Source organism: Protomyctophum bolini (genome assembly GCF_963924005.1).
Source record: "Protomyctophum bolini genome assembly, chromosome: 24".
In the NCBI taxonomy this organism is placed as follows: domain Eukaryota; kingdom Metazoa; phylum Chordata; class Actinopteri; order Myctophiformes; family Myctophidae; genus Protomyctophum; species Protomyctophum bolini.
In genome coordinates, this window is record NC_137885.1 from 18615323 (window position 1) to 18627640 (window position 12318).

General features: G+C 42.6%; 1 protein-coding gene across 1 annotated transcript in view; it reads right to left on the reverse strand.

The window, feature by feature from the left end:
- The window catches only part of cckbra (cholecystokinin B receptor a), a gene marked incomplete at both ends in the record, with an annotated part of 36398 nt that overhangs the window by 5970 nt on the left and 18110 nt on the right, over positions 1–12318 (reverse strand). Inside the window, one exon of the mRNA XM_080758580.1 lies at positions 2813–3077. Within this exon, the coding sequence (XP_080614706.1) occupies positions 2813–3077 (265 nt within the window). The remainder of the gene's footprint in view (positions 1–2812; positions 3078–12318) is intronic.

Genomic DNA, 12318 nt, shown 5'->3' on the forward strand with positions numbered 1-12318 from the left:
ATGTCAATGATACCAGCTACACCAGACGCACGGATACTGCGGGCCATCCTACACGTGCTCTAAAAATAGGATCGGTTCTAATTTTTTGACGTGCGTATGCCCCCATGCGCGTGTATCTATATATCCTCCCGGAAGGTCCCGCACAAATCTGCCGCGCGTCTGACAGTCGTGACAGATCGATGTAGCCAGGGCATTTGGCTTACGCACGCACGGTCCGCGCGTTTAGAGTAAACGCACGAGAAAAGCCTGGTGTAGCTTGGCCGTATAGAGCATCTTATGTGGAGCTACAGACTTCTTGGTTTGCATGATTTGTTTATTTTATTTGATGCCAAAACAGCTCAAATTTGTATGTATACCGACAGTTTAACACAAACTGCTATACTGTAGTACCAGCAATTAATGCTTTTCTATGCCCTTTTTATTTTTGTAAATAAGAATTATATCCTAGCAATAAATTAATTAATAATGACAATGACCAGAACCAGGTTATTACTAATGAAAATTGTGTAAACTTTCAAACTTTTGAGAGTAAAGAGTAATGCCCCCATCCTCCTATGCAGTGACCTTGGTTTCTCTTCCTCTTCTTTCTCCTGTATAATAAAGCCTCTCTTCAAAAAGAAGAAAATATTCTGCGTGTCATCGACTTCATTCATTATTCAAACATCATCCCCCCCACCCCCGCGAGGGGTCGTTAAGACCCCTGATTGTAAGAACTGCCCGTACTCTGGCTGATATGGAAAAGGATTCCGTAAAAATGACAGGAAAGAAATCTCTTCTGTGTGGCTTTCTTAGGAAATTGTGGAGGGCAGCGACCCAGGAATCCCGAGTTGGTGTTGGCTAGACCTCACTCTCGCAGCAACTAACTATATCCGTCTCAGTTTTACTAGGAAATATTACAAAAGAAAACAGTCAACAGCCATCATTACCGGCGTTACCTCATTAGGGAAGGAGAAAGAAGTGTGAATCCCTACTCTTTTTCAAAACCGCTCTAAAAAAGTACTTACAGGTGGCTTCAATTTGGAACTTTTTGTGTTTTTATGTATTTGCAGTATTGTATATTTGTCTATCATTAAATGTTTTGATTAATTGAGTACAAATTACAAAAGAACCCCAATGGAAACACGCCAGTAGGCTTTCTTGGATAAATCATTTTTGTACAGTGATTTTCAACCAGTGGTCCCTGAGGGGGTTCCAGGTGGTCCCCAGCTAAATGGAAAGTTGGAAAGATTATAGGCGAATGCGCTCCGGTGTGGCATTTCCGAACGCGCCCATAGTATGGCATCCCCCCAGGTTCCAGTTGTTCGTTCAGACACAAAACTACTACTGTGGCCAGATGAAATTTCCTGGGGTCTAGTAGGTCTATAGTAAATAACAATAAATAAATCGCCCTGAAGTTTTCAAAAAATATATATACATATTTAGCCACTTTAAATGCCAAGTGGCTAAATATGCCACTTGTTCAAAATTAACACTCACCTTTTACTTAACATGAACCTTGGTTGAAAAAAAATAAAAATCCTTTAATTTAATCAATAAAGCATGGAAGTTTTAAGCTAAAATCTCATCAAATGGTGGTCCGTCAGTGGCTCAAATGGCAAATAAATAATGGGTCTTGATATGAAAAGGGTTGAAAACCACTTAACTGTCACTTCTCTGTTCTTGTCCATGCAAACCGTTAATAAAGTATTCAATCAATCACTCAAAAAGCGCTCCTGGTGGGATTCAGTCTGTAGTACAACAGAGGAGCATGTGCTTGCAAATCCACCGACTTATCTACTTAAGTCCTGCAGATGTCAATGAACAACAAGCTAAGCTGTACATGAACATACTTTAGTACTTGTTTAGATTAGAGCTTCATGCATGTCCTTTTAGTAAATTGATAGCTTTTTACTATAGGTCCATATTTGTATAGAAAGGTCAAAAGCCTAGGAATATGTGATGTACCGTAATATAACATGTAAGTTTTGATACGCATTGTTGATTTTATTTTATTTTATTTCATTTAATTTTTTATTTTCCATGTTTGTTTGTACTGTACGTGTTTCTTTTTTTGCTATTGTTTTCTTTGGATTTTGTTCAAAAATATATTAAAATGTAAGTGACAAAAAAATGACAGTGCCGAGGGTCGGCTAGTCTTGGCTGTAAACCCCATATATAATGCAACGGTTTCATGTTTTTAGAACTTGATACATTGTTTTTTGTTTGATTTCTTTTATAAACAAGTCACATACAGTAGCTGATAGCCAGTATTGCAAAGATTGTTCTCTCCCTCTCTCTCTCTCTCTCTCTCTCTCAATTCATTGAGGGTATGTTTCCTTAAGGTGTTTCTGTGTGACAAAACACACCCACGAAACCTTCAACTGTGTTCCCAACCCATCATTCATCACAGTGTCTGCCGTTGTGAAAAGGGCCTGTGCATTCTGTGATGAGAGGTTCATGCTTGAGAACAGCAACAACAGCCCACACACTGAACATCGGCGTGGCCTACCAGGTCTGAGAACAGCAACAACAGCACCACACACTGAACATCGGCGTGGCCTACCAGGTCTGAGAACAGCAACAACAGCACCACACACTGAACATCGGCGTGGCCTACCAGGTCTGAGAACAGCAACAACAGCACCACACACTCAACATCGGCGTGGCCTACCAGGTCTGAGAACAGCAACAACAGCACCACACACTGAACATCGGCGTGGCCTACCAGGTCTGAGAACAGCAACAACAGCACCACACACTGAACATCGGCGTGGCCTACCAGGTCTGAGAACAGCAACAACAGCACCACACACTGAACATCGGCGTAGCCTACCAGGTCTGCTCAGCCCACACGCTGGGCCACTCCGGGCGGCACATGTGTATCGTGACGTTGTCCGACTTGCGGACCGAGGTCTTGATCATGTAGAACACCGGGTAGGGCACCATGATGATCAGCGACAGTGCCCAGGTGGCGGCGATCACGCGGTAGGCGTGCGAGCGTGTCTGCCAGGAGCGTGACTTGAGCGGGTTGCAGATGGCGCTGTAGCGCTCGATGGCGATGGCCACCAGGCTGAAGGTGGATATGCTGACGGAGATCCCTGCGGAGCCGAGAGAGAGGGGCGGGGTGGAGATCAAATATTATTACAGAGCTTAGTGTGTGCACCTGTGGACTCAACCCAGTCTGTGCAAATATCACATAATCACACGTACAGGGTTTGTTATTCTATCTGGCCACACACACCACACACCACACACACACTCCTGTGTTGTGTGTAGAGTACCTCGACACCTTAGTTTCACTCCTTCCCTTAAGTAAATGTTTGGAATTTAATTTGACAGAATGGGGTTGATAGCCCTTATAGGCAGTCTATAAGCACCAAGCATACACAGAATAACATTGGCAGGGGGAAAGACATGCGTTAGCATTGTGTGCAATAGACATATGCAGTTAAAGCACTTAACTGTAGGTCCCATTTTTCAGAAAGGGCAAAGCGGCGTAAACATTTCATCAATAGTTTATTCTTGATTTAACTGGAAGCACACAACCCAGACGCGTTTCAATCAAATGTTTGTTCTGCAAAAGGTAAGAGTATTATGTACCGAGCCCATTGTCCTAGGTGTTGATTGGTTGTTAAACCCTGTGAGGTTTTGCGGTGGTGGAGGACCTGAATACAAACAGCTCGGTGCAGAATGACAAGCCAGGCAGAGATGGTTTAAATTGTCCCATAAACCAACACCTTACAAACTCAACCGAGGATAACATGACCTGCAGGTTGGTAGATAAAAAAAAGAGCTGTCCCCAGTTGGTACATACATATAATCCCCCCGACTCTACCATCACATCCACATTGCAGAGCATTGTGACATCCCCCCCACTAACTAACAGACGTGTACACCTTTCAACCACAACATCTACAGACAGACACTCCATACCAATTTCACTAATATCAGTCAAAAAAAATGTCTAATCAACTAAAGAAATTAGCATTTGCGCCTGTCGTAGACATGCGCAGAGCAAGTTCAGTCAGGGAACCTCAGTCAGCGCGCCGGCCGTTAATTGGGCCACCGCAGCATCAGGCTCTCATCCACATGATTCACTCAGCCAATCACACGCTCACCCCATCTCATACCGGCTACTTGAACCAGAGGTTTGCATTCCTCTGCCTTCTTGCTTGCTTACTACTGCTGTATCAGCGTGCTGCTGTCATACAACCTGCGCTCAATTCTGCTGCTGCTGCTGCTGCTGCTATACTGTATACCCGTGCTGCTGTATACAAGTGCTCACCCACCTCCACCCCAGCTACCACCTGTCGTTTTGGATCTACTGTTTAGGTACGGGGGATTCAGAGTCCCTATGGTCGGGACTGATGCGCTTGACCTGAGTACCTAAAAAGCAGATCCAATATATCACCAAACCATAATAAATATATTGCATTGATTATCTATTCAATAAATATATATATTACATCCTCCTTGAGTTGTCTGACTGAAGTACTAAATAAGAACCCAAACTAAACAAAACCCTCCCATGGATGCCCACAACTAATTGTATATATATATAAAATTGTAAAAAAGAAATAGCATGTTTTCACAACAGTAAATATACATATTTGTGAGGGGGGTGTTCTTCAGCTCCCTCACAAAAAAAAGGGGGAAAAAAAGAAGAAAAACACATCTTCAAATATACAGTGTAATTCTGCCTGTATCTGAAAACTTTGGAACATCCACATTTGATCACTTCCAAACTATTTCCAATTTTACCCAAACCACACTAATGCAACTCCTTGCAAGTGCCGTTGGGGTTAACTACTCGCAAGAGTTGCTTTGCGAATCATTGGTGCGGTTTGGGCCTTATTTGAAACCCAACAAAAGAGAATAATGGAGAGCAGGCCTATACATGAAGATCTATATTTAAGTGTCTCTTCACATTGACAAACTGTCTCCACCGATTAGCATTTTAACATGCTGCTGTCAAAAATGTCCTCCACCATCTCTTAATTCCAAGGTCACATTCTTTCATCAGGGCTCACTTTGACTCAAATTCCTTGGTGGACATTTCTGTATTTGCATGCATGAATAATAAAAGAAAGCACATTACAGCAGCACGACATGCAAGGGAGGTTAGCCAGGGTGAGACGAATAGCATCAATAAAATACGTGTGCACCGACTACGGGCAGATAAACACAGACGCGCTCTGGGATTCTCTTCACAGAGCACACATGTATCCATCTCACGATTTCACTACCGCACATTGCTTCACAGAAACAAAACAGCTCCTCAGAGATGCAGAAGCATCTTCTAGCCAAACCATGGAGGTGTCCACTGAGGCAATCAGTTTTATGCGTGGGTACGACGATGAACATCATGCTGCAACTCAATTTCTAGAAGCTCTATTAAATAAACATCTGTGGGGGAGGGGGGGACAGCCGTATGGTCCAATTTGAGATTTCCACCGTGTATGTTCTAGCCTAGCGTAACTAATCAGTGGCGCACGGTGCATGCTCTGGAGGATTTAAGTCATGAAATCTCTATTCTTTTCATATCCAATCAGTTAGAGCCAGGCTATACTGTACGTGACCAGAGAAAAATCGTTATGATTTAGCACATGGTCACACTCTTCCGGTATCAAATTTACTATGTGTGATACCAAGGTGAAAGGTATGGCTTCATCATCATTGCCGCTGTGCCGGTCGGGCTTGTGTCCCCCCAATCTCCCCGCTAGTTAAAAGATAAGACAAATGTATTTCTCCAATCCTGCATTTATATGCATTTTTTGTATTTATCCACAGCACAGCTCTCAGGGACTTTCGGCTCCGTTTCATCAAAAACCTTGTTGTTCTTCAGAAATGTCCCTTTTGTGCCACAGATAGTGTTGAGATAAGAACAGTCTGCTGTTTGAGAGGGACAGACCAGGTCAGTGGAGTCACTCAGACTAATAACCACCCGAGTCCCTTTGCAATATCACCCTATGAAGGCCGTTTGCCGCATACTGTATATTCATATCACAAGGTGATGTAACTCAGCTGATGCAACATTCTCGTTCCAACACAACACACACCTTCATTAAAAGGGGCCAGCAAGTACAGCATGACATACAAATATAATCTATGATAAAGTAACACATGAGATTTATTTGGACATTTGACCAGGCTCCAACTAAATCATTACTTCAGCACAAACAACCTTAAGCTACTTTACGGGAAACTCTGTGTTGCTGCTAATGGATTTCGTTTTTTTGTGTGCAACAGTATGTAGCATTATACTTCACTATAGATACCTCCATTATAAGGGTCCATTATCAAGACAAGGTTGAAGTGCACATATCTTGTCCGTAATGATTTATCTCAAGGGCGGCTAAACTGTATCATGGCCAGAGAGTCCAAAAACGTCTATTCTATTAACACACGCTGAGCACGCACTCGAGCACACACACACGCCATTCTTTGCTTTATACACTTTCTTCCTGAAATGTATTTAATTTGTTTAGTAGCCTACTTTCGGACTGGAGTGGAGTTGAATTAATTTCTATGGAGTTGCCAGATAATGGTGTTTACTTCCACTTTGTAATTTGATCTGGATGAGACTGTCTCCACAATACAAAGGTGTTGTTAATCTTGCTTTACCAGAACTTCTTCACTTAAGACCCAAGACTTATTGGCTACTTACTAAGCCCACAGAGCAGTTTTCTGCATTAAAGTGAGGGCTTCGCACATGTGCAGTGCTCGGGTGCCCTGAGGAATGTTGAATTTGAAAGCATAAATTATGTATACTATACGTCTATATATTATAAACTGACTTCAGAAAAGTTGAGCAACTGTTCGCCCCAAAATATGACTTTAAACATTACTGTGGTAAATCCAAGGGTTTGATTCATAGTAAAAGAGGTTTTGAGTCTGGACAAGGAGCTGTCAATGGCAATTACCTGGCAACTATGCGCACGTCCTCATCTTATGTGTTCTGCCATTCCATCTTTGGAATCAATTTTCACATGAACGCCTACAATAAGTTAGTTTAATAACAGACATTTCAGGAAGGACAATTCTCAAAAGTGAACCTCCATCTATACAGTCAGTGGCTTCTGGGGGGACCGTACCTATGTTCCCTCAGCCCTATGTTCCCTTGGGTCCGCGTCAATATGCCGACGGTCCGATCGACAACCTACCTCAAACCCTCACCCTAACCCTAACCTCCCCCGGGGCAGACACCTAAACCTAACCACCCACCCTCTCCCGACCCCCAGCGCACCTCGGACCAATGCTCCTTCTGAGGGAACATAGGGCTAAGGGAACAAAGGGCTGAGGGAACATAGGTATGACCCCCTTCTGGGAGTCAGATTGGATTTACTGCGTTCCACATTCTCTTGCACATAATTCCCTTCCGGAGATGTGCGTGCCGCCAGAGGCTGGAAGCAGCCTGAAGGCATACAACCCTTACAAATGCAATTACAGCGTTATGAAAGAATAAGTGCCAGATGCCCTCCTGGCCAGGTTTTGTAGAAGAAGAATGAAAGTATGTAAAATTGGATGAATGAATGGATGGATGGATGGATGGAGAGAATAAGGATGGATGAATTAATGCATGGATAGAGAGCGGGAGGAAGGGATGAATCAGATTTATGGGCAGATGGATAGATGAAGAAGGATGGAAAGTGGTGGATGGGTGGTTAGATGGAAGGAAGGATTTAAGGTATGAATGGCACAGTGCGTGCGTGTGCCTGCGCGCGCGTGCCTGCATTGCGTGTTTGTGTGCGTGCGTTAACAGATGAGTTCACTGCGGGCAGGCACAAAATCAATGGGAAAGAAAAGCCTAAATGATTCTGCTTTATCGACTGGTTTTGTTTGATGAAGGGTGTTGCTCGTAGCCATGTCCTGTCTGAGCCGTATTGATATCGCAGACCTGTAGCCGGCGAGGGAAAGAGGGGAAAAAAGAAGAGGGAAAAAAACAACACAAAAGCAGCAAGCAGGTATCGCTTCACATCAGGCGGGCGGAACAAAACACTCCACACAGCTGAAAATAGTGAGAGTAGGTTTGATAAAAATATATATATATATATCCGTCATGAAGAGCTCATTGTAGACGGTGTTACCACCTGTCTCACTTGCAGCTTAGAAAGCTTGGTAATTGAAGGAGAGAATTGAAATGGAGAGCGCCAGCCAAAATACAAGCTTCTCCATACGGCCTATAATACCTTTCATTTCAGAGACCTAATGAGACGGTGGATCCAGGCTATTCAATGTACAGCAAGTTCAGAGTCGAAGGTGAATGAACAGTGCAGACGAAGACTTTGTCTTGTCTTTTTCCCCTCTTTCTCTTTCTCCGAGACGTCTCTCCGTCTGACCAAAGCCCAATTACACTTCGTCATACATCGGAGCAGACAATAGGCGTCAGGGATCAATGGGCACCTTGACTCCCGGTCTTGATTGGTGACAGCTCATGGTTGTTCCAGGAGTTCCAACGTCAACGTGATGCTTCCGTTCCGACAGCAGGGGGAAAAAAGATCAACTGACAGACAGGGTCATATTTTAGCAAATGGGAAATTTAATATTGGAGCATTACTCACACAATTAAGCTTACAAAAGAATGGAAAAAGCTTGCATGTCAGGCTGACAGCCACTTGTTTGCAATTGTTTGCAACTGCGGGCTTTCTTCCAATATGCAGAAAGGATAGTTTATTGAGTATGTTGGCTCATCTCCTTCAGTTTCTTTTATGTTCAGCTTTTAAAATTAGTTTTATTGATTTCAAATCCTTGTTATTCATGTCCTCACTGTATAGCCTTATTCACTGCTATTTAATGTTGTTTTATGCCTTTTCTTTTTTCCTCTATTGCTCTTTAAAGCACTTTTAGCTGCATTTCATGTCATGAAAGGTGCTATACAAATACAAGTTGTATAATTATTTTTATTATGAGCTGTATTAATTTCTGTATTTTAGCTTTTCCGTTCACCTGAAAGCCATAAGTCAATTAACTCTATTGTTAACTTCAGGTCATCATAAAGACATCTGAAAATTTGGCCAATGTTTGACCAGTATTTATACAATTTGTTCATTACTTTTGATGGATTAATGTCCTTTTTTCATTTATTTTCTTCCTTAAAATGTCACCCCAATTAAATTAAAATCATGTGGGGACCCCCCTCAGGGTCCTGACCCCCAGGTTGGGAACCACTGCCCTATGGCATAAGGTTATGCCATAAGGGTTCAATGAGTGCTCTCATTGCATGCGTACCTGGCGGCATCTTGCGCCTCATCCCATGACAGGTTCATCTGTTCCAGCTCTCATGTCCTGCGGCAGGTGGTTTTCTTCTCCTTGATGGGGTACCGTACATCTTAAGGTCTTAAGGTACATCTTCAGCTCATGTCCATGAATCCATCTCAGGCGTCTGTGTGTAATCTCCTTGGTGATGCTCTGGCACCCTGTTTTCTTGTACAGTTCATTGTTGGAGATCTTGTTAGGCCAAAAGATCTGGCGTATTCATCAGAGGCATCCATTGTGAAAACACTTCCATTCTGTTCACGTCTGTGTTGACCACTCGCCAGCTCTCTGAACAGCAGAACACACTTGACAATGCTGTTCGGAGAAGCCTTTCCCAGCATTGCTTTGATGTCTTTCCATGCCCCGTCCTTGAGACAATCATTCAATTGTGGGATATACGAGAATCAAGAGGGGTATAGGTATCCATTACTCAACCATACAGGTACAAGCAGGAAAATGTTGGTTTACTATGGCGGCATTCAAGGCCAATCTCCAATTGTTTTAAGTCAGTTATTTTTAGTACCACAGCACAGGGACAAATATATGATTACTGCGTAGCACGCCGACCAGCTGTAAGCACCTGAATTCAAACCCAGAAAAGAAACCTATATAGCAACTACCACTCAAGGTTACCATGTGGCTGAAAATGTCAAACCACTCAGCCACAGGGTTATTGGTTATTGGTCAAGGAAGATATTAGACTTCAGGGGCCGTGTACCAAATGTGACTGATTGAATTGCAAATATAACCCATTTATTTGGGGTGAGACACATTTTCAATCCTTTCACCGATAAACGAAAATGATCAACGTCGAGTGTGGCAGTCATATTGAAAATAAATTAAACCAATTTAAAAAACGTATAAAATAATTAAGATAATAAAATGAAACAAACTGCTTGTTAGACATTTAAACATCTAATTTCTGTGCCCAAGATATTCCATTGAGGAGCACCGGTGAATAATTTTCTGAATCATAGGCAGTCTGGACAAAGTGACTGGAAGCCACTTGAGTTCTTGGAATTGGCTTCTTGACGTTGACGAGTAAGAGTGCAGGCAAAGTCAAAGTGACTCAAGAATTGGAACTAACATTGTTTATTATCTAGGAATCTCAAAATATATTCCGACACCCCAATGAGTAACTAATGTCCACATTACTCTCGAAGGAACAACTAAGGTATGATTTCACTAATGATTTTACAGGGACTAAGGGGCCTAAAATGCTACCCTGTGGAATATCACAGTCAACGCAATAAGGATTAGAATCATTAGACAATACAAGGAAAAAGGTCAAGCGGCATCATACCACACAAAGTTCCTGTCGATCATCTGGTAATGATGGTGGTCATGTTGATGATGATATTTGGACTATTCGTTGAATGGTTCAACAAATACAGGAGCAAAAAAAAACATACTGTATACACCTTTACAGTGTGTTTTGGCAACAGAGAGGGAGAGATGATGCAGTAACAGTTATCATCATTTTTCGACCGCGTCGAGATCATGGATTTCAAAATGCCACGCCAGATTTTCCAGTCCTTCATTGCCATCCCTTTTTTTATTTTTATTTAACCTTTATTTAACCAGTAAAATCACATTGAGACTGCGTCTCTTTTACAAATGAGCATTTGTGCCTGTCGTAGACATGCGCAGAGCAAGTTCAGTCAGGGAACCTCAGTCAGCGCGCCGGCCGTTAATTGGGCCACCGCAGCATCATCCGCATGATGCACTTAGCCAATCACAGCTCACCCCATCTCTCATACCGGCTACTTGAACCAGAGGTTTGCATTCCTCTGCCTTCTTGCTTGCCCACTGCCGGTGTATCAGCGTGCTGCTGTACATCCTTTGCCGTCTTGCTGGCTGCGCTCAATTCTGCTTGCTGTTTTCTTGTATACTCTACGCTGCGGTATACAAGTGCGCACCCACCTCCACCCCAGCTACCACCTGTCATTTTGGATCTACTGTTTTAGGTACGGGGGGATTCAGAGTCCCTATGGTCGGGACTGATGCGCTTGATCCTGAGTACCTAAAAAGCAGATCCAATACATCGCCAAACCATAATAAATATATTGCATTGATTATCTTTTATTCAATAAATATATATATTACATCCTCCTTGAGTTGTCTGACTGAAGTGGGAACTGGCCAAGAGGCAGAAATAAAAATTACACTTCAATACCACATCATCAAATTGGATTTGGATGAAATATAAGACGGCAGGTCACCCAGAATGGCTTTATAAATGAAAATATGCCAATGCTGAAGCCTGCGAGCTGCCAATGAGAACCAACCGACTGCAGCATACAACGTGCAGTGATGTGTTCTGAAAGGTGTATTTGTTATGAATCTTAATGCAGCATGGTATAGGGGATCCAATTTGGTCAAGGATGAGGAGCAGGCAAACCCATAAATGGTATCACCATAATCCAAGCACTTCCTGCTTACTGATGCATGTGTCCTTAGCGATGACATCAGGGAACAACAGTTTTCTACCTCTGGTCTGCTTTGAGGCAGGATTCCAGAGAAGGGAAGATATAACCTCATTGTCAGCTCTGTAGCAGTGGCCGGCAAACTGTGTTCTTCTGGATCGGACTAGTAAAGAAACACGGGGAAGGTTGACGTATATTAGATTAGTCGATGGGTGGCTCTTGCAAGACAGATTTTGCGCTCTCATTAGAAGGCAACAGTTATAATAGTGTGTGTTCCGAGTCCAATTTAATGTCATAGCAATATAAAGGTTAATCATTTTTAAATTGCCGTATTGTGTTCTAGATCAGATAAGAATTTCCTACTTTATTGCCCATTACATAAAATAAAAATATCTCTTGAGTCTTGGGTTGAATGCACCTTTCCATGCTGGTGGAAATTCTTTATACATTTTTTGGATCCCCATTAGCTTCCACTGCCACTAGTCTTACACTATAAAAATGCCAAAGATATACAGATAATATAGGTTAAATAACACATTGATCATTCCAATTGTGTGGTCTCTCCCAATAGTTTTATTTCAGAGATTTTTGAGGGCCGCTACCCCTCCTTTCTACAGCTGTGTGATGATTTGATTGGCTGATGTATGATGATAAGAGG